We start from the raw sequence: 21,934 nt of genomic DNA, 5'->3' as shown, positions 1-21,934 counted from the left end.
GTTTTTTGTTTTTTTTGTTTTTTTTGGGGGGGGTCTAGCTGCAGCTGGGGCTAGCGGGGGCCTGGTGTGGAGTTGGGGCAAGTAATGGAGTAAGGGTAGAGCAGGGTCGCTGAGAGAGTCCGTTCACCCTGGCAGGCCTGTCGGCCGTGAGAGAAGCTGGCCGAGGGGCCGGGGCCTGCACTACACTTCCCAGGAGGCTGTGCGCAGCGGCGGGTCACGTGACGGGAGCGCGGGCTTTGGAAGGCAGCAGAGCGAGAGGAGACCCGCAGCCGCGCTGACGCGGGAGCTGGCTGAGGTCTGTCTTGGGTGACACCGGACCAACCGCTCGCTGCCGAGGCCTCGCGCTCCAGAGGCCAGGTGAGACCCCACGGGAAGCCCCTCCGAGGGCGGCGGGGTCGGCTCTGCCTGGGGCCCGTGGAGGGCCGTCTGCCGCGCGCGGGGTCCGAGGCCAGAGCGCCGTCCCGCCACTTTCCCGCCATGGGACTCGGGCCGATCGCGTAACCTCGAGCCTCTTTCTTCGTGTGTGGAAAGAGGATAATAGCTTCCACTTTATGGCGTCGTGGTGTATTTTGACTCAGATCCTGGATGAGAAACACTTTTTAAACTTGACCCCTTTGCTTCGTATCCGTGTGGGATGCTGCGGGAGGATAACGGGCTAACAAGGCATTGTCCTCTCGGGACACTTTCCAGCAAAGCAGCTGGCTTGAGGCATGAAACAAAGGATTGAATGGGTTCAGCAGGGGGGAACGTTTACAGAGCACCTAGCTTATGTCCGGAGTTTCTCGTCTCTTATCTCGGTTAACCCTGCAGTAATTCTGCAAGACAGGCGTGGTTATCATCCTGTTTCCTATATGAGAAAACCAAACTTCACTGCCTTAGTCATGTTCCACACTAAATGCCGTAGTGATGTTACACAGTGATGATGGGGAATGGTGGCGCCTAGATTCAGGGCCCCTGCCATTCACAGGGGAACTAAAATGACCATGAAGGGGGTACAAGATGGCGGGAGGAGGGCACAGCTGAGCAAAAGGGAGAAAGGGCAGGCCTTATCCCGCCCTTTCTCTTGGGTTCCGGGACCATAACAGTAGGTTGGGAACCAGAGTCTGGACAATCTTGATGCCATGCTGTTGTTTGGACTTAATTAGAAGGAGGAATGTATCAGGGTCACTTATACTTGAGAAAGAACCCTGTGAAGGAAGAGTGGGAACCATCAGAAGGCCTAGTATAATAAGTTGGATGCATGACTTTAAGTGGCATCTCAGAAAATCCTTTTTTTTCCCTTTGGTGAGGAAGATTGGCCCTGAGCTAACATCCATGCCAGTTTTCCTCTATTTTGTATGTGGGTCGACGCTACAGCATGGCTTGATGAGCGGTGTAGGTCCGTGCCTGGGATCTGAACCCGCAAACCCAGGCTGCTGAAGCAGAGTGCGCTGAACTTAACCACTAGGCCACTGGGCCACCCCCCAAAATCCTTTTTAATAGTTACGTATTTAAAACGTTAAAATATACCTGGTATAACACGGATATGATTGCTTAAGATGAATTTTCTTTTCGAACTTCTTTTAGTTTTTAAAAAATGGTGTCCATTTAAAGAAAATACTAAGTGAATGAAAGTACAGATTTTAGTTGGAAGTGGCAAAAATTATGAGGGTGATTTGGGCCTGCCTGAAGTTTGGGAAGCACTGCCCTAGGAAATATTTGTTTTTTTGTTTTTTTTTTTAATTTTTAAAAAATTTTTATTATTATTTTTTTCTGTTTTAATTTTTTTTGTGAGGAAGATCAGCCCTGAGCTAACATCCATGCTAATCCTCCTCTTTTTGCTGAGGGAGACCAGCTCTGAGCTAACATCTGTTGCCAATCCTCCTCCTTTTTTTCCCCAAAGCCCCAGTAGATAGTTGTATGTCACAGTTGCACATCCTTCTAGTTGCTGTATGTGGGACGCGGCCTCAGCATGGCAGGAGAAGCAGTGCGTCGGTGCACCGGGATCTGAACCCGGGCCGCCAGTAGCGGAGCGCACGCGCTTAACCGCTAAGCCACGGGGCTGGCCCCTAGGAAATATTTGTTAAGGGGCCTGAGCCACAGAAGGGCAATCCTGGGCTGAGTGACTACAGCATGCCTAGATCAGGGCTGGGGTAGAGGAGGAGCCAGAGAGTTCACAGTTCAGACTTAGTGATAGAGAGAAAATACAAAAGGCAAGTCTTAAAACTCCTAGCAACATCCTAGAAGTGGAAACTCTTAAGTGCTGAGGGGATTCTGAAGGGAGATTAGAGCAGTGCGTGAGAAAGCCACATTACTCCTATGCAGCTATGTTATTTTTACCAGTCCTTCTTCAAGGCTGCTCTATCAGTCGGGGTTCTCCAGAGAAACAGAACAAATAGGAAATAGGTTATGGATATATATAAAGAGATTTATCTTAGGGCGTTGGCTCAGGTGATTGTAGGGGTTGGCAAGTTTGAAAATTGAAGGGCAGTCCCGCATGCTGGAAACTCGGACAGGAATTGATGCTGTAGTCTGGAGGCAGAATTTCTTCAAGAAACCACAGTTTTTGTTCTCAAGGCCTTTCAACTGATTGGGTGAGGCCCACCCACATTATGGAGGGTAATCTCTTTTACATAAAGTCAGCTGATTGTAAATATTAACCACGTCTACAAAATACCTTCACAGCAACACCTGGCTTAGTGTTTGATAAAATATCTGGGTACTATAGCCTAGCCAAGTTGACACACTAACCATCACAGCTGCTAATAGGAGGTGAGCAGGAGGAGTGAGTTGGCGATGTTCAATGACTAGTATAAAGGTACAAAGGAGGAAAGAGTGTGTTGCTCATGAATTGGCAGGAAGATAGATACTCATATGTTTATTTGACCACTTTACACATTCAGCCGTGTATTATGGTTGCTTTTGTATCTATCTCATCTCACCTTTGTCTCACGAGTATTTGCCTGTCCTTCAAGGCTCAGTTCTGCCGTTATGATCCCTGGACTCCTTAAGCTGGGCCAGGCACTCTCCTCTGGGCTTGTCTGGTCCTTGATGCAGATGTCTGTTGTGGTTCTCATTGCACACTAGCCTTGTTGCTGCCTTATCCACAAAACTTGAAACCCCTCAAGGACATCAACAGTGTCTTAGTCCTCTTAGCACCCAGTTCAGTTCCTGATACTCAGGAAGCCTTAGTTAGTATTGAGTGGACTCCCTTGCTAACTGTCAGTTTCTTGATAATGGGAACCTTGTCTTGTTCATCTTTTCATCTTCTGCAGTGCTGACGTTGTGTTCTTTTTGTTGTCCTCAATTTGTTTAGCTGAAGGAATGAAGTTGGTGAGACAGCACCAGTTATAACCCTTGCTCCTTTTGCGTCCTTGAAGTTCCTCCTTGTCTTACTGGCCTTTCTTTTTTAGCTGTCCCTCCTCTGTATTGCTATGGGAATTCAAGGCCTGGCCAAACTGATTGCTGATGTGGCCCCTGGTGCCATCCGGGAGAATGACATCAAGAGCTACTTTGGCCGCAAGGTGGCCATCGATGCCTCCATGAGCATTTATCAGTTCCTGATTGCTGTTCGCCAGGGTGGGGATGTGCTGCAGAACGAGGAGGGTGAGACCACCAGCCACCTGATGGGCATGTTCTACCGCACCATCCGCATGATGGAGAACGGCATCAAGCCCGTGTACGTCTTTGATGGCAAGCCCCCACAGCTCAAGTCAGGTGAGCTGGCCAAACGCAGTGAGCGGCGGGCTGAGGCAGAGAAGCAGTTGCAACAGGCTCAGTCTGCTGGGGCCGAGGAGGAGGTGGAAAAGTTTACCAAGCGGCTGGTGAAGGTCACCAAGCAACACAACGATGAGTGCAAGCATCTACTGAGCCTCATGGGCATCCCCTACCTCGATGCGCCCAGTGAGGCCGAGGCCAGCTGTGCTGCCTTGGTGAAGGCTGGCAAAGTCTACGCTGCAGCCACCGAGGACATGGATTGCCTGACCTTTGGCAGCCCTGTGCTAATGCGGCACCTGACTGCCAGTGAGGCCAAGAAGCTGCCCATCCAGGAATTCCACCTGAGCCGGATTCTGCAGGAGCTGGGCCTGAACCAGGAGCAGTTTGTGGATCTGTGCATCCTGCTGGGCAGTGACTACTGTGAGAGCATTCGGGGCATTGGGCCCAAGCGGGCTGTGGACCTCATCCAGAAGCACAAGAGCATCGAGGAGATTGTGCGTCGGCTCGACCCCAACAAGTACCCCGTGCCAGAAAATTGGCTCCACAAGGAGGCCCAGCAGCTCTTCCTGGAGCCTGAGGTGCTGGACCCAGAGTCTGTGGAGCTGAAGTGGAGCGAGCCAAATGAAGAAGAGCTTGTCAAGTTCATGTGTGGTGAAAAGCAGTTCTCTGAGGAGCGAATTCGCAGTGGGGTCAAGCGGCTGAGCAAGAGTCGCCAGGGCAGCACTCAGGGCCGCCTGGATGATTTCTTCAAGGTGACCGGCTCTCTCTCTTCAGCTAAGCGCAAGGAGCCAGAACCCAAGGGATCTGCTAAGAAGAAGGCAAAGACTGGGGCAGCAGGGAAGTTCAAAAAGGGAAAATAAATGAGTTTCCCCTCCTTATCCCTCCTTGACCCCAGAATATTTGCCTTGCTGTACCCCCAAGAGCTAGCGCTAAAGAAACTTCCATGGGGGTGGGGAGGGGGTTGTATCGCTTCTCTAGTACTACCCTCCTCAGTAGTGCTTTTCCCTTTTTTACTTGATCTTATGGCTGGAAAGCCACAGAGGTACTTTGTTTTTCTTTTTTTTTTGCTCAGGAAAGTATGTCAGGCTCAAACCACCTCTCAGGCAATTTAATGGACACTGAATCCATTGTTACAAGAAAGTGATAGCAACAAGTTTTGAAGAAGGGAGGCAGAGAGAAATGGTAGAGATAAAAGACTGTACAGAATGATTCCTGGCTGGCCAGCTGGTGGCTGGTGGGAGGTGATGGTGGAACCAGACTGCTTCTCTCTGGTTCGGCTTTGGCTCACCTTGAAGGATAGCCATCAGGAAGACTCAGTCTTACCAGATGGGAAGAGCCACTGAGAAATAAGACAGGCGGAGAGCTGGAGTCCCTGGAGTTGGCAACAAGGGTTTGATTACTGGGTATGTGTCCTGGGGTGGGCAGAAACTTGAACTTGCTGTGTAACTTGTCTTTACAGTGGTTATTCAGAGGCGTAAGGTGGCCAGGTTCTTCTCATGGCCTCTCTGAGGCAATCAACTGACTTGAGACTTTGGTATAAGATGCTGTTTTCATGTTCTGTTTTTGTTTTAAAGGTGTGAAGAGAAAAAAGTCAATAAAATTATAAAAGTAACCAGAATGTCATGTTCTTTGAGAACATTTAGAAACATCCTGAGTGCCCTAGGCTTCAGGCAGAGTATGATAACGTGCTGGAGTTGTACTTTATTAACAGCTGGTTTGAAAGTGGCCACAAGATGGCGCCATGCCCTATAGAATGGCTGAAGTAGCTTTGGTGGTACTTCAGTCATTTGGAGGAGGGTGCCTAGTTTATGTTGCTGGTAAAGGAGTTTTAATAAATTGAGTGGATTTCTAGTTTTACACCTGCTGTGTGAGATAAAGGAACTTCTTTGAGACAGCCTTACAATTTAGATCACCTACTCCTAGCATCCAAGCATTTACTTTATCAGTTTGTAAACTCTGAAAGCTGCCATTCAAAAATCCCTTTCTTGTTCCTTTTGTGACATCAAATTCAGGTTGCTGTTTCTCATGGAGATGGAATGTTTTTGTACTTGGAAAGTTTTATAGTGCTCATAAAACTTGGTGGGGAGCTGTCCTGTTTGAGTTTCTAAATTTTTAGCATTTCTATCACTTACTGCCATTTCAAGTTAACAAGGACACTTAAGTAAGCAGTCTGAAATTTAGGTTGCCTGTTTTGACAAATTAAGCAGGTAGAAGACTAAAGTAGTTTTTCCAGTAGTTTTCAAAATTTTTAGTGGAGCAACCTATTTTTCAAGTGAAATCCTACGTGGACTCTCAGGATATAAGAGCTCCTCTGGTTGAGACAGGAATGGGAATATAGTCTACCCACAACACCCTCATAACTAGGGGACTCAAAACCACTGGCATAGACAGAAAATTCTATCCTGAGGACAGGAATCTTAGTTTTGTTCACTGCTCTGTCTCCAGCAGTTGATGACGAATGAAACCGATTTTCCCAGATTGAACCAAGCCACACAATTTCTTTGAGCTCTGTTTTTTAATTCTAAACCTGTAGTAATGGTGATGGGCCCCAGAGGCAGTAAGACTTCGTCTTAGGGCTTATAGCTTCAGTGCAACAGCTCTAGTTATGGGCTTGTACCCTGTTGTTGTCAAGCATGTAGTCAAACCACAAAACAAAGTGGTTTGTTTTCCCCTGATATCTTGAAGTTGAGTTGCCTGGTCTTTTCTAGAAGTCTATTAACCACTGCATGCTGCAGGGAAAATCAATTCTGCAAATTCTAATTTAGTATATTCTAATATCCTTGTTCAAAGAGAGCTGTTCTAGTAGAATGGAGGTTAAAAAGGCATTGCTTTGCAGTCTGGCTCTGAGGCGTTGTGCCTGCAGAGAAAGATTTAGGCAAAAAGGAGACTTATGGGGACCACCCACTGAGATTAGACATGAGTTAAAAGGGGTGAGGGCGTTGTCTCACGATAGGAAGCGATGCATGTAAAACCTGCCTAGTGAATCTAGGCAATGTAGCATTTGAACTTATGGGTATCATAGGAAGGAGTTAGCTTTTCTTTTCCTTGCCATGGACCACCTGTGCCTTGGTGTTTTCTGGAGGGTCCTGGTGTTCCTTCCTCTGCCCAAGGGGCATATGCAAAGTGGAGTCTGTGCGTGGACTTGTGTTCAGAAAGAAGGTAGAGCCATAGAGCTAGACAGTAACTTATAGCAGAGGCACAGGGAGTTCTGTCGACATGTGCAGAAGAGCATCGTCGAGTACAAGTAAATAATAGCCTTCATTTGGGTCAAAATCAACTTTTATTTCTCAGTATTACTTCATGGGGATGTGGTAACAAAATTGGCACACACAAAAATACTGATATCCGGTCTAATCAAAGAGAATGCCACCGGTGAAGTGGTAGGAGGATGAAAATAACAAAGATAAATATAGAAGTTGGAGTTCTAAAAAAGTGAGTTAAAATGTTAGTTCTGTCACAATCTGTGACCAGAAGTGACTTGTCCTTTCTAAGCCTGTTTTCTTATCTGTCATTGGATTTGAGATCACTTGTGTTACCATTGTAACAGTCTGAGCTTTTTGTCACTGGTGTGTCCCTTTGTGGCCATGTGAGACCATACTGGTCTAGGCTAAGGAGAGAAGGCCACAGTGGTTGAGGTGCTTTGAGGACCTGAACTTTGGCTCAAATTTCACTGGGTTTGCTCAGATTGGGTAGCCTGGGGCCACAGCCAGATCACTTGACAGGCTAGTGACACCACACCCAAAACTTAGGTAGCAGGGAACAGGGATGGGGAAGGATCAGCACCTATTCTGGAGTGAGGAAGCCAATGAAAGTAGAACTCTTCAGTTCTTCTAATTTGTCTACCCAGGCTGTTTTAAACCAGGTTCTGCCCAAATGGAAAAGATTTAAACTCTTCTGCAACCCATTTACCCCATTTTTTTTTTTTTTAATCTTTTTGTCTTTGTTTTAACAAATTTCTAAGTAATCACCACAGCCTTTCCATAGGTGGTGCCTTAACCCCATCCCAACATGCCTTAGGACCTTCATCTCCCTGATTGCCATTCTCTCCTAAAACTAAATGTGAACTCTTCTGGGGCTCTGCTTTTTCCTTCTGGTTTGAGGTTCTCTCCTCCCAGTGTCCAAAATGGTCAATATGCTGAATAGATGATGTTGAACAGGCAGATAATCCCCTCACCTGAACCGAAAGGCTGTGGGAGTGGGGAGGGAAGAGGGTGTGAATGCAGCTGACAAGCTCTGGGAGTCAAGGTGAGACTCCTGGGGCACATTCCTCTGTTTGCTCTCTCGAGATGGGTTAAACTTTTTATCTTTTAAAAACCCGGAAATTAAAAAATCATATTTCAGTATTAGACTGATACACTGTTTTTTTAGTGAGGAAGATTAGCCCTGAGCTAACATCTGTTGCCAATCCTCCTCTTTTTCCTGAGGAAGATTGGCCCTGAGCTAACACCTGTGCCCATCTTCCTCTATTTTATGTGGGACACTGCCACAGCATGGCTTGATGAGCAGTGCGTAGCTCCGCACCCAGGATCCAAACCTGTGAACCCCGGGCTGCTGAAGTGGAGGGCATGAAGTTAACCACTGTGCCACTGGGCTGGCCCCTAGACTGATATACTTTTAAAGAGATTATCCTAAATTCCTACCTAATCTCCAACAGAGAAAGATGCCTAACAACGATGATCACAAACTTCTGTGTTTTTATCTTCCTATTTCTGGTTTAGAACTATGAAGTGATTATATTTAACCCACTGCTCCTACTCAAAAGTAATGCTATAACATAATTTAAGTCATAGAAAATTTCTTACAGCCTTTACATTCTTTGTGACTGAAACTTGTGTTTTCCTCATGACTGGTAATTTAGTATCTCCAGCTTGGTCACGTGTGCTCACTGACTGCTATTTTATTAAACTTGGAATTACGGGCAGGGAAGCAAAAGGGAACCCCTGGGAACCCCATTTGTTTCTAGGGAGAAGACTAAGTTGTCCCATCTGCTCACTTGTTTGTGGAGCACGAAGTGTTCTCTTCCTTGGGTGGTGGTTAGAGTGAGTCAAAAGCTGAAGGGATTTTTAATGGCCAGCAACTCTCTCTGGTAGCTGTTTTGGCAAGACCTAGGATTTAATGCTCCCTCAGTACCCTGGATGGAACATGAGACCAATATCAGTAGTGCCAGGATCCTTTAGTGTCAAATGTCTCTAATAACCACAGTCCTAGCCATTGCCCTGCCTGCTTCTAAAAGTGGGAAAATTGCTTCTCCGGGAGCCTGAGGCAGACATAGGGCACATCTAGCCCTAGAGAGTGAGCTGAGCTCCCAGGCACTGTGTCGTGCCAGGCCTCAGAATTCTAAGCACTAATGTTTTCTTTCTAAGTCTTGCTCAAAAGGTTCAGCTGCCCTATCTCCCCTCCAGCCTCTGAACCTCAGATTTGCAAGGAAGGGTGGAGAAGGCACTGAGAAGTGGACCAGTGAGATGCATTTTTCCCTTTCCTGGGTGGAATTTTAGTGCTAAACCTCTTCCTGATTTCTGGGCTCAGTCAGTCCTCCCTATTCTTCTAACACCCTCCTGACTCCCTCTTTGCTCAGCAACCATCTGCATGTGCCCAACTAGAAAAAGGAAACAACAAAACTCTCACATCCCTACCCCAATGGCTCCATCCCTCCTTCTCGGGGGCCTGCCTATTCCCCCACCCCTTTTTGGGTCTTAGATCTGTGCCTAGAAGATAAAGCGGGGGGAGGTTTGAGTCAGAACCTTTATCTCCTCAAACCCACCCCCTCTGGATATTAGAATTGTAGTGGCATTGACCCTCAAGCTCCCCTCTGCTTTGGCTCCAGAGGCTCCTCTTCCAGATGGGGGGCTGCTGTTATTGGTGAAGATAGGCATCTAGCCAGAGCTGCCCGGACTCCTTCAGTGAGCTGCGGGGGACAAGATGGGAGCACACAGTGAGGGAGATAGGGCGGAGCTGCACCAGAAGCCAAACTGCCCACCAGAAGTGCAGTAGTGAGACTAACAGAGGTATGGAGGCCCCCTTCCATGTGAACACTCCTCCCCTTCGCTTCTGAGAAGGCTTGAGCCATGGCACTGAGGGCAAAGGCCTGAGCTGGCCAAAGAACCAATAGAGCGCCCTGCCTTTGCCTTGGTGACCTCTATGGCAGATGCCTGGGGAAACCTTCCTGTGGCTTCCACCCCACACTTCCCCACCAACCCCAGTGCCCCGCCCTCTTCACGCCCTCCCAGCCATCTTCCCAGGCTCAGATACTCACTGGACAATGTCGGCAAAGGCTGAGAACAGGGTCTTGGACTGGTACTTTATGCCATACTTGGCACACAGGGACTGCACCAGGGGAGCCACTTTGTGGTAATTGTGTCGAGGCATCGTAGGGAAAAGACTTCAGGGAGAACAGGGCACAGTCAGTGGCTTCTACTTCTCTGCTCCCCCGCACACGTGGACCCTCCCCAGGACCCTGCTTCCCAGGTCTCCCCACTTACTGGTGCTCAATCTGGAAGTTGAGATGTCCACTGAACCAGTCATTGAAGGCAGACTTGTGGACGTTGCATGTTGCCTGGAGCTGTAGGAAAAGGTCAGGGGAGAGCATGGCTCTGGGTACCAGATGGAAAGGCCAGGCCAGCCTTCTCCAGGTAAAGGTGGCTGAGAGGAGGGGGTGTGGGACTGTCCCTGGGCACTCCCTTCTCCACATGATGCCAGGAGAGAAGCTTCAAGCTAATGAGGCAATGCTATTTGGGACTTTGTTGTTACTACCTCGCACCCCCCACACCCTGTGTCTGTGCCCACCCACTCTTTTTATTAGTTACTTTATGCCCAGGTCTTCCAAGTGACCGTCCCTTACCTGGGTGGAGAACCAGTCCCTGTTCTGGTCATGATCAATGTGCATGGGGATATGGTTCATCTGTGTCACCCACACAAACCAGTTGCTTTCCAGGAACCTGGGGGACATGGCACACAGACAAAACAGTACAAGCGGAGCCCAGAGTTCTTACTCTCCTTCAGAGAGTTGCTCCAGCCTGCCACCTTCCCGAGCCAAAACCTGAAACACTCCCTGCTACCTGAATGCCCCAGCACAGCCCCCAGAACAGACAGGGCACTCCCAGACATCTGCTTTTCTTTGCCAATCTCCTCCCCCATCAAATACTACCTGACAATGAAGAAAAGGCCCAGGAAGCCTTTCAGTCCCAACAATGGCACATAAGTGAGGAACATGCGGACATAGAAGGTGATCATCCAGGTCAAATCCTGCCGTGAGAGGCAGAGAGCATTAGGACTGGCGCAGAGCACCTCTTCCTCTTACTTCACCTATTTGCGTGGTGCAGCCGTTCTCCTGGGTCCCCAGACTGGAACACTTAGTCACTATCAGCTTCTCTCTGTTGACCAATCCTGCAGTATCTAGTGCCACGGCTCCTTCCTTCCATTCCTAGTGGCCAGCCCTCCTTGTCTGTTTCTTTCACAGGTGCCAAGGCCTCCAGTGTCTCCCTGCCTCCAGCTCCTCCCAACCCATCTGAATCCTTCATCCTTTCATCCTGCTGCCAAGTGAATCTTCTAGGACCATGGCTCAGTCTGTGCCAGTGCCCTGATCAAATCTCCAATCACTTTTCTGTACCATATTCCTCCCTTGACACTGGAGTCCTCTACATGTCCAAGGGCCAAACTCGCCCCTCACTTCACAGCTCCTCTGCTCAGAGTCCATCCTCCCGTTACCCCACCTCTACCTGTCCTCCAGGGCCAGCTAACTTTTCTGATGCTTCTCATCTACCCAGATGCAGTCAGGCCCCTTTTGGAATCCCAGAACCTTCTGCCTGTACCTCTTCTCTGGTGTCAGCCACATCCTGCTGCATCAGCAGTTTCCCAAGAGTAGGTGCCGTGTCTTAGTCATCTTCCCCACTCCCCAGCCTGGCCCCTGGCTTTATGCCCAGCCCAAGAACCTCAGGAGATACTGGCTGAATGAAATAGGGCACTGGGAGTCAGGTTGCCTGCTAAGCCCCAATCATCCCACCTAGAGATAAGGAGGGTCTATACTGGTTCTATTACTTTGCTCTAAATTAGGCCTGGAGTGAATCTCAGTGGGATTTCCCCTGGAGACCCCCTTTCCCCTCCCTCAGGGTCCTGGAGACAAAGGATGTGGGACTCTTGGGCCATGGATACTCACCACCCACTTCTTCCGCTGGATAACAAAATAGAAAATATACCACTGGAAATAGAAAGGCAGCAAGGCTGGGGGCCCAACTGGGGAGGAAATGGAGACAGGGAGGAGGCGTGAGCAGCATGAGGGCCACTAAAGGGCCAATCGGTGCTGGAGGAATGGCCTCCGGCATGGCGCTGCCCCTTGCCATCTACTCCTGTTGCCCCTCCAGCTGCCTTGGCACCCCAGTCCGGTGAAACCGGCAGGTACTGAAGGTGGGCATGAATGCAAGGGTGAAGAACGCACAACCTCCCAAGAGGATGCTGGGGGGTAAGGGGTGGGAGTGGCTTTCTTTTCCAGTGGAAGAGGGCAGCTGGGGAAACTCAGGCTCCACGCATGGAACCTGCTCATCTCCCACACCTTGAAAGGGCCCTGCTAGTACTCCCGGAGCTGCCCTGGCCATAGCCCCGCCCCGTCAGGGGCCTTACTATTGGCCCTGTGCCTGTCCTTGCAGCCATCTGCCCCGTGTTCCTGTCTGCTCCACCATGTAGGTGAAGGGACAGGAGCAGGAAAGCGTGTGTTGGGGTGGGGGGCGACCCTGCTGATCCTTCACAGGCTGAAAGCTCACTTCCTTGGACTAAGGACATGAGCTTGTGCCACCCAACCTGAAGCCCTGGAGGTCAGCTGGGGGCACGGACAGAGGGGTTTCACTTAAAACTGGGAGATGAAGAAGTGGATCCTGCCCCTGTGCCATTCCATTTCCTTTTCCATGTTCCTTCTCTGCAGGGCCCTGATACTGCTTATAACCCCCTGCATTACAATGCCCACCCATGGCTCCTCTAGCCTGATGTGCCATGGATTCTAACATTCTTTCTTCCAGACATTTCTGCTCCACCTTCTACCCCATCTCCCTTCCTCTAGTAGGAGTGGTTGGTAATAGGCAGTTAGGATAAACTCCTTTGAACTAAAACAGGATCAATGGAATTAACTCCTCCCTTCCTTTAAAAATTTGAATTTTTAAAGGCATTTTAAAACTCAAATTTTAGGCATTATGGAGCAGATTTTTAAAACGGAATATATAGCAGTCTTCAGAAAGAGCTTTAGACAACCACAGAAATGTCTTCTCAGCTCCAACCATTCCTCCACTCCCTCTTTGGGTCCAATCCTCCCATAGCTACGTCTACCTTTGTCCCCCTGGGGGTTGGACTGTGCCCCACTGGGTCACATTGGTCCAGGTCTCTGTTTCCTACAAAGTTTGAGGTTTAATTGGGATGGCCCCACCTGACGACTCAGTTCTCTTGTGGAAGCCAGGGTGGGACTAGAGGAACTAGTTTGGCCATAACACAAATGACCTTTGACTGAAATTAGCCCAACTGTTGACTTGGCTCAGTTGACATGGTAGGTTGCGGGTGGAGTACTTTCTCCAGCCCTTACTTAAAATACCATAATTCCTTGGGGGGTCATTTCCTCCTCACATCCCTTCAGCACCTCCTCCCAAGGCAGTCCCCCTGTGTTGGATGAGGACACTCACTCAGGAAGAAGTATTTGTGCTGGTGGTTATATGGCATGTACTTCTTCTTCTGTTTCCCAAGCTGTGGAGAAAAGCAGACACAAATCAGCACCCACAGACCAGTCCTCTATTCCCTTCCCCTGTGACCTTGGCTTTTCCCTGCTCGGGAGTTTAGGCCTATTCCAGGGGCTGTCAGCTTGTGGGTGCTATTGGAAGGCTCCAGCAGGCCCAGCCTTCCCTCCAGCACCTGGTGCATAAAGCCCTGAGCTGTGATCTGCTACATGTGTCACATCATGGCATGCAGCTCAGTGGGCCGTGCCCAGGTGAGGCATGTGCACAGGTCTGCAGGTCCTCAGGACTCTTCATGTTCATCCAAAGACACCTTCATCCTAAGGTTTCGAGGCTCCTCCACCTCCTGCCCTTCCTTTCTCCTATCTGGTACTTTTCTGACCTCAGAGTCTCCATGGACAACATTTTTGTGTCAACAAAACAACATTACCCCTAACACAGGTCAATATTCTTTGTACATCCAGCCCCTGATCCTCTCCATCAAAATCTTTTGGTCTCTTGACTTCAATATGAGCTTTATAAAATTTCTTGAAAGCTAAGCAAAGTTTGGCAAGTATTTGAGGAAAGGATACCAAGAACTTAACACTTGGAAGATTCTGGCAGTTTTTCCCAGTGGATGGTGGTTAATTTGTAAGCCTAGCTGCTGAAGAGACAGGCTTGGGCCACCAGGTCAACCAGTCATCTGGAACCTCCTAGCGTGGGTGCACAGAAACATGGCAGCAAAGCTCTGCTGTCTCACTTGATGGCTCCTTCTGCTCTTCTTGCCCTAATTAGTTCTGATGACCAGACCACCACAGAGCACAGGAGGAACTGGACCCCAGAGCAGAATGCTGGCTTATCCTTCTTTCATGCATCCACCTGCTGTTTTGACACGTCATTTATTGAGAGCTTATTCTGTGCAAGGCACTTCTGCTAAGTGAAGCATTCTTTCTGTATTAACTGATGAATTCAACAAGTATTGAGCCCCTACTCTGTGCCAGGCACTGTTCTAGCTGCCAAGGATACAGAGGTGAACAATATAAAGTTCCTACCCTCATGGAGCTTATAATCTGAGGAGAGGTTGCTGGTGATAAACTTGCAAACAGAGCTCAAGGTAATTAGAGATTAAAAACAGGAAAATATGACAAAGTGAGGTAGGCAGTGTTTTGGCTAGGGTGGTCAGATATGGCTTCTCTGAGGTGCTGACAGCTGAACTGACACCTGAATGATGAGAAGGAGCCAGCAGTGCAAAAAATTCAGGGAAGAACATTGAAAACAGACAGAATAACCAGTACAAAGGCTTGGGATGTTCAAGGGACAGAAAGAAGGCCAGTGTGGCTGGGAATAGTAAGCAACAGGGGAGAATGGTTGATAAAGCCAGAAAACTAGGATGGCCAAATCATGTTGACCTTAGAAAGCTCTGCTAAGGCCACCGCTAATGGCCAGTGGTAAGGCCATTGGCGTCTGGGTTTTATTCCAGTGGATGGGAAGCCACTGGAGGGCTTTCAATGGGTGCAGCATAATCTGCTCTGTGCTTTGCAAGGCTCACTCTGACTGGAGGTGGAGAGAATGAACTGTAGGGGGCAGGTACAGTGGCAGGGAGACCAGTGAGGAGGCTGGAACAGTAATCCAGACCCCACCTGGACCAGACCAGAGGATGGGAAACAGTGGAGATGGAGAAGTTGATGGATTTGGGATACGTTTGGGAGGCGGTATTAACAAGGCTTGCTGATGACCTGGATGTGGGTGTGAAGTTCATCCCATCCTAAGCAACATTAACTGAGAGGAGAAAACTGGAAGAGGAGCATCTGTCTTGTTTGGCAGGGTGGTTGGGCAGAACTCTGGCCTCCTATTTTGGAACTGTATGGAAGGGAGCCCCATACACTGCTGCCTCCTTAAATGGCAAGCAAATGCCATTATGATCCAATAATTGCCCTGCTGTGTTTCAACTCTCGAAGGCCAGAAAGGTTGTATGGAGCGTGAAGTGTCCCCTGCATTTCCTTTTTCTCCGGGAGAGTTGAGAGACACTGAAGTGGATGCCACTGGGTCAGCATGGGGATCAAGGTCCATTTAAACTGTACCGAGGGGCTGAACCAAGCGCCAAGCAGCCTGTAGGCATTTACTAACAGGCAGCCTATCCTCAGCCTCATAACTAGGCAAAAAAAAAAAAGGCTATTTTGGTCCCAGATCATTCTCTATTTTTAGTGTGTACAGACAGGGGTTTCCTGAAAACCCTAGTACCAAGAGCAATAAAGGCAGTGGTGTGAGAAGGTTCTCTTCCACAGACTCCCACCTTTTTTTAACCCTCTGTAATGACAACAGAAGTGCTACCAAGAGCCCCATGCTTTGCCCAATAGATAACCCACGCTGCCCTTGAAGTAGCCCACTGAGCCAGGTAGGGCCAGGGCTGGTTCACCAAACGCACACTGTTGACCATAACACAGTGTTGGACGTCTAGCAAACCAAGAAAGCCCTGCCTAGGAGGTGGGAGGATAGGACATTATCCACAAGTAGGGCATAAGCCTCAAGCTAGGGGCTCCTGGTGCCAGGACAGCCAGTGCTGCCAAAGCCTTTCCAGAGTTCTCATAGCCAGAGGGGACAGGAGAGCCAGGCTACCTTGAATTCATGCCTGGAACTGAAATGTGTTTAACAACAGTTTAATTCTTGGCATGCTGAAATGTAATAAAGTAGGGGAGAGGAACCTGGCAGAGCTCTGGCTGCAGCCTAGAGGCTTGGGACAAAGGCTTTAAATTAACTTTTTGGAGAACTGCTGGCCAAAGTCTCCTATTGCCTTATGCTCACCAAAAGCAGACCAGGTCTCTACTCCCAGGCCTTCTTCCTTTAGCAGCTGCATTACAATTTTTGCTCACAATCTCAGGTGACAACTCAAACCCAATGCTGACCACCCAGGAAGTCAGACTGGGATCAGGTGGGTGGGAAGAATTACTCAGTGAATGAATGTTCTAGGCACTGGGCATCGAAGAAGAGTAAGACAGTCCAGCCCCTGATGGGGAAGACTGTGACAGAGCAGGATATCAAAGTGTAAGAGAGAGGAATACAAAGTGCAAGGGGGTTGATTCCCTGGGGTGGGAGTGTCAAAAAAGCACCCCCCCTGAGGCCGGCCCCGTGGCTTAGCAGTTAAGTGTGCACGCTCCGCTACTGGGCTACCGGCCCGGGTTCGGATCCCGGGCACACACCGACGCACTGCTCGTCCGGCCATGCTGAGGTGGCATCCCACATACGGTAACTAGAAGGATGTGCAACTATGACATACACCTATCTACTGGGGCTTTGGGGAGAAAAAGGAGGAGGACTGGCAATAGATGTTAGCTCAGAGCTGGTCTTCCTCAGCAAAAAGAGGAGGATTGGCATGGATGTTAGCTCAGGGCTGATCTTCCTCACACACACACAAAAAAGCACCCCCCGAGGAGGGCCATCCATCACCTTTAAGGACAAGCAGGGTTGGCACAGTAACCTCCTGGTCACCCTTTGGATCCTTAGCAGCACGTGGTACCTTTATGAAATAACTATTTGCTGACTTGAGTTCACTAGGGGGACTCTGTCCTGGGCAGCCCCTTTACTGCCTCTTGCCTCCCACAACTTCCAAACAGCCAGCCAGCCCGGCCCGGCCCCCCCATGTCTTACCCACACTGACAGCATTGTGAGTATTTCCCCCAAAGCCCTCTGTGCTGGCTGGTCCCCATTCTCCAAGACCTTTTTACTGATACCTCCACTCACCTCCACAGAGAGGATCTTCCCTAAGGCAAAGAAGAAGGGGTGCATGTTGATGTCTGGGTCTTTGCGGAAGCAGTTGGGCTTGGCATGATGCTGGAAGTGCAAGTGGTTCCACCAACTGGCGGGGGCCCCCTACAGAAAAGCAGGGACATGAGTACGAAAACCTAGTGTTCCCCCTCCCCACAGGCAGCCCTTCATTGACCAGAGTTTCAGAGAGCCCCTCCTCATCCCGTTGACCTTCAGTTGGCCCATCACAAAATGATGTAGCACATGGTTCCATGTAGAGGTGCTGAAGACGGACAGGTGCCCAAAGTCATGCTGCAGCCAGCCAGCCTGGGCCTGCAAGAGAACAGTTAGCCCTGAGAGCAGCCACCACCCCAGCGTCCCTCCCACCGACCTCAGCAGCTCCTTCAGCCTCTCCCTCTTCCTTCAGCCACCTAGGCCTGTGATGGCCGCAGCACCCTAACTGAGCACATCAGGAAAGGAGTCAGGACACCTGGGTCCTAACTCTGGCTCTTCCCTTAACTCACATGAGAATTCCCTTCCCTGTTCTTCAATTTCCCCAGTTCTGGAGCTCTGTGCTTGATGATGTCTACAGAACTGAACATCCAGAATATACAGAAAAGGACAGAGAAGGACAAACTCAGAAGGCTGGGCAAATGGATTCTGACAGCCAAGTATTAGGGCCCAAGCATATTAGCATGTTGGGCAATATTGTGGTGGGGAGGAAGCCAAGCTCTGCTGAGAAACCAGAATCTTGGTTCTTGGCACATTTGGGCTGTGGCAGAACCTAAACACAGTTTCAGAGGATAAACTCGACAAGAAGAAGGGAACCCTTGGAGGAGAGCTGGAGAGGCAGTGAGAATGAAGATGCGCATGTGGCTAATGAGCAGATAAAAGCCACAGACAATGAAATGTGTGTTCTCTTTCTGCACTAACTCTCCCACACGTCCTCAGCTCTGTCTTGGTCAGAAAGCAGGGCTCCTTGGCTTCCTCAGGGGTATAAAGAGCTTTCCCCAGGGATGCTGAGCACGGCTGTGCTCTTGACAAGCCAAGGGCTCTCACCTGAACTGTGCTGAGCAGCACTGCACAGAGGAGGAAGGGTACGAAGGACGTCCCAAAGACCCAAAGAGTGAGCCAGGCAGCAACATCCAGCAGCAGGATGTGCAGCAGGTACAGCAGGAAGAAGACATGGTTGGGCTTCATGAGCCCCATCTGCTCCACTGTGGCCCGCAGCTCCCGGAACTCATTGGTTAGCTCTTTCTGCATAGAAGAGTGGAGGGGTGGGGCTGTTATTCTTCCCAGCTGAACCCAGCACCGCTGGAGACCAGGACCCTGTTAGTCTCAAAGACCTGCTGAGGTAGCCGTGGGAAGCCGACAGTCCTAGGTAAAGATGCCACCACACTGAGGAAGGATGACAGGAGGAGGTGTTATGGGACCATACCTAAGAGCAGGTGGTCTTTGGAGTTAGACTTGATTCAAGTCCCTGCTCTGCCATTTACTAATGGTGTGATCCTTGGCCATGTTGCTTAACCTCTCTGAGCCTTGGTTTTCCCATTTGTAAATGTGTGAGGATTATATGAGGTTATGCTTGGCACAGAGTATGTGCTCAATAGATAGGTCTCATGTTGATGATGGCAGTGATGGTGGTGGCAGCCTTGTGAGAACCATAGCTTCCAAAGCCCTGCTCCCCTTGGGCCTGTGACCCAGTAACTATGCAGGAGAAGCAGGGACCTCAAGACTCCCAAGAACTACTGACTGTGGTCACCTGTGATCCTACCTACGCCTTCCTTCTACCTCTTGCCCCCCAACAACCACAGGGTCTCCAAACAGCAAACCGGGTCTCACATTCTTAGTGGGCTCAAAGCTGGGCTGCTCAGGAGACAGTTCTCCAATCAGGAGAGAGTTCATATACTTCCTCACAAGGCCCTTGTTGATGTGGAACGCCACAAAAGGATCCTGCAAGGATGGGGAGAAGGCAGAACAGTGAGGAAACCAGCCCACCCACCTCTGGACACCTGAAGGGCTCACACTAAAGGCCATCCTCCTGATCCAGCAAGGAGGCTGTACCCAAGTTCAGACAGACACCACCTGCTTCCAGCCAGCTGCCCTTTGCGGGTGCTCAGACCTTTCCCAGGTGTCCACAGCTCAGGATGACCCAGCATCTGTATTCTAGTAACAAAGGCACCACACTAAGGAATAGGAAGCACGGGTTGGTGAGGACCACAAAAAGACCTGCCTGGGCTGGCCCTTCCTTTGGGCGTCTCTAGGCACAGCTTTTGCACTTGAATTTAGGTATGGGTGAGCAACAACCAGAAGGGATGGGCTGGGCTATGAGAATTCTCTGTCTTTTTGTGAGACTTTTAACAAACCCCTCTCTTGAGTCAGCGTTCTCCATAAAATGTGATGAGGGAGACTCCCTATGTCCGAACTGGGGAACTTTTGCGTTCTTCCCCGTTCCCTGCTGCTGTTCAGGTGGGGTTCCATATTTCCCCTAGCACTGTGACCACTCCCTGCCCCCAAGGAGGCTAATTTTGATTATGCGAGGTGGGGTCCTCTCTGTAGGTCCGGTGGCCCCAGGCCCTGTTGGGAACCGGCAGGCGAGGCGGGATCGAGGGCGGAGCCGGCGGCCGGTGGCACCACACATCCGGACCAATAGCGGTCTCCGCCGCGGCCAGCCCCGGCCCCCGCCCCAAATCACACTGCAGGAAGCCCCGTCGTCTGTGCCTGCTCCGTCTGCTCATGCGCCGGTCCACGCCTTCGCCTGCGGCCGCCGTCTTAACGCCCCACTGGTCACTCGGGGTGACCAGCGCAGGCTCTGGCCTGGAGCCCCAGGCCGGCCGCGTCAGGGGGAGGGGCAGGTCCTCACCCGGAAGCGTCTATACCCCTTTACGACATAACGGGAACCCCCGAGGCGCGCTCCTGGATGGCAAGGGCGGAGGATGAGAACATAAGAAGGAGTTACGCCGCTGGGCGCGGGATGAGAGATGGATGTAGGGGGAGGGGACGCGGCGAAGGGAACGCTCCAATCTTTGGGTCCCAAAGGGTGATTCCTGATTCTCCAACCCGTTAGGGAGGCGCCAGGTGCCTTCGCTCTGAGAACAAGTTGTCTGGAAAAGGAAGCTGCACTACTGGGGCTGGGGCGCGCGCTGACCTCGCAGTGAGGCCCGAGGGAGGAGGGACGCGACCCCGCACCGGGCTTACTGCCCAGGAGTGCAAACAACGGTCTGCTGCGGCGAATAGCTGGAGACCCCGCTGGCTTGCGGCTGCGTGACTTCCCCGCAGGATTCGAGGACCGCTCCCGGGGTCCTCGCTAAGTGCATGCTGATGCAGGCCGCCCACCTTCAGCACGCCGCCCCTATTCCCTTCTGTGCACCAGCAGCCGCTAGCCCTCTCCGGCTGGTGCGGCTCCTTCCCCACCCTCCAGTCTTTACGCTGGGCGGGGGTTCCCAAGGCAGCAGGTGCCAGGTGGCTCCCGCCTCAGCCCTATCCCCGAGAGTGGCTCCCTCTCCTGCTCCCGCTCGCGAGTGTAGCCCGGCACGCTCAGTACAGACGCGGCTGCGCTCCCCTCCCAGCCACCGAGACAGGTCGAGACTCCCTCTCCCTGCCACCGACCGCTCCTTCCTCGGCCTCGGCAGCACCGCCATCCCCGGCGCCCTGCATCCTCGCTTTCCTCCCCGCTAGCCACGCTGGAGACCGCAAACTCAGGGCCACAGACGGAATGCATGCATGGGCGGCGCAGCCCTTTGTTTGTGTGTGCACATTGCAGGCCTCCATCCCAATCCCCCAGACTCCAGTTTTAACAGCCGCTCTCTGCCCTTCCGTGCCCGCAGCACACCCAGTCACCGGGCAACAGGTATGCTCGGGCGCCACCGGCTTTCCTCCGAATTAGTTGGTGTTCGGCCGTGGGTGCCAAACTTCCGGTCTCTCGCACTGAGCCTCTGGCCGCAGCCGCCCGGCCCGGCCTCGTCCCGCATCCCAGTCTGGCAGCACTCACCGTGGCATCCTGCCCGGCGTAGTGGCTTATGACCCGGGAGCCCCCGGGGTGCCGGCGGGTGAACTCGCTGATGTTGTACACCTTCCGGTCGATCACCAGCCACCGCTCCTTCTCGCGCCCGGAGCGCTGCGCCACCTCGTCCCAGGTGAAGTAGCGCGGCGTCGGCCCCTGGGCCGGGGTCTCGGGGGCCATCCGGGCCGGCGACACTGAGCGCCAGCCCGGCAGGGGCTGTCACGCGTGTGCTCCGGACCCGCGGGGTAGGGCGCGCCGGTCTCGCTTACTCCGGGAGCCGGTCCTCTGGTGTGCGTCCGCCGCGGGCCGCCCGCGCGCGGGGTTTTCAGCACTCTCGGCACGGCCCGCCGAGCCTCTCTGCGCGCGCTCCCATTGGTCGAGCCCGCGGCGGGGGTGGGAGCGCCTGCCTTCCAGCCGGGCCTGGTGCCAGCGGTGGGTGGGCCACGCTGCAGGGCCGTGGCAGGACTGGGGTGGGCGCCGAGGCGCGCCCCCTCGCGGGCTCCTTGGAGGAGTTGCCGCTGGATCCTGCTTCCCGGATCTGCGGCTTTCACTCCCAGGGGGCGCAGCGGGCGGATAACGGTTCTTGTGGAGGTTCCCAGGTGCGGGGGCCTGGCTCGCGGGGGCCTGGCTCGTGGGGGCGGCTGCCCCGAGTGCGCGGGCGGCCATAGGGTTCTGGGGTAGGAATTGGCTGGGCCAGGGCCGGGGGGCGGCGGCCGAACTGGTAAGTGGGTGGATGGAGGGCCCGGCGGCAGCGAGGGAGGCCTGCGGGCTGGCGGGGTTGGGGGTGGGGTGAAGGCTGGTAGAGAGGGGC

At 51.7% G+C, this 21,934-nt stretch overlaps 2 protein-coding genes across 4 annotated transcripts; one reads left to right on the top strand and one right to left on the bottom strand.

Annotated features, from left to right (window-relative positions):
• The first annotated feature begins 242 nt into the window (after positions 1–242).
• On the top strand, positions 243–5,308 carry FEN1 (flap structure-specific endonuclease 1). 2 transcript variants are annotated; one of them, XM_004437462.3, is made up of 2 exons: positions 243–357; positions 3,393–5,308. In XM_004437462.3, the coding sequence occupies exon 2, from the start codon at positions 3,414–3,416 to the stop codon at positions 4,554–4,556; it is 1,143 nt and encodes a 380-aa protein (XP_004437519.1). In that variant the 5' UTR covers positions 243–357; positions 3,393–3,413; the 3' UTR covers positions 4,557–5,308. The 2 variants fall into 2 exon arrangements, with proteins under 2 accessions (XP_004437519.1, XP_087278939.1); XM_087422813.1 differs by having other exon boundaries at positions 250–357; positions 3,296–5,308.
• Positions 5,309–6,957: 1,649 nt separating this feature from the next.
• FADS1 (fatty acid desaturase 1) lies at positions 6,958–21,452 on the bottom strand. Of its 2 annotated transcripts, XM_087422810.1 has the most exons (12): positions 21,112–21,451; positions 18,963–19,073; positions 18,180–18,377; positions 17,352–17,453; positions 17,118–17,246; positions 13,353–13,413; positions 11,849–11,925; positions 10,841–10,938; positions 10,535–10,631; positions 10,176–10,255; positions 9,950–10,075; positions 6,958–9,601 (listed from the first exon to the last, which is right to left on the bottom strand). In XM_087422810.1, the coding sequence occupies exons 1-12, from the start codon at positions 21,301–21,303 to the stop codon at positions 9,550–9,552; spliced, it is 1,323 nt and encodes a 440-aa protein (XP_087278936.1). In that variant the 5' UTR covers positions 21,304–21,451; the 3' UTR covers positions 6,958–9,549. The 2 variants fall into 2 exon arrangements, with proteins under 2 accessions (XP_087278936.1, XP_087278937.1); XM_087422811.1 differs by lacking the exon at positions 18,180–18,377 and having other exon boundaries at positions 21,112–21,452.
• Between the last annotated feature and the right edge of the window lie 482 nt (positions 21,453–21,934).

This window comes from Ceratotherium simum, chromosome 34 (assembly GCF_057802395.1).
Source record: "Ceratotherium simum simum isolate JZ-2026a chromosome 34, ASM5780239v1, whole genome shotgun sequence".
NCBI lineage: Eukaryota > Metazoa > Chordata > Mammalia > Perissodactyla > Rhinocerotidae > Ceratotherium > Ceratotherium simum.
The sequence above is the reverse complement of the archived record's forward strand: the minus strand, read 5'-3'. Positions and strand labels throughout refer to the sequence as shown.

What these genes read in the sequence shown, in the direction of transcription:
- FADS1 (XM_087422810.1), bottom strand. Translation starts at nt 21,303, where the DNA reads ATGGCCCCCGAGACCCCGGCCCAGGGGCCGACGCCGCGCTACTTCACC. An exon ending in GCTTTGAGCCCACTAAGAAT is followed by an intron (nt 18,378 to 18,962) that starts GTGAGACCCGGT and finishes TCTTCTATGCAG; the next exon opens with AAAGAGCTAACCAATGAGTT. An exon ending in TGCTGCTCAGCACAGTTCAG is followed by an intron (nt 17,454 to 18,179) that starts GTGAGAGCCCTT and finishes GTTCTCTTGCAG; the next exon opens with GCCCAGGCTGGCTGGCTGCA.
- FEN1 (XM_004437462.3), top strand. Translation starts at nt 3,414, where the DNA reads ATGGGAATTCAAGGCCTGGCCAAACTGATTGCTGATGTGGCCCCTGGT.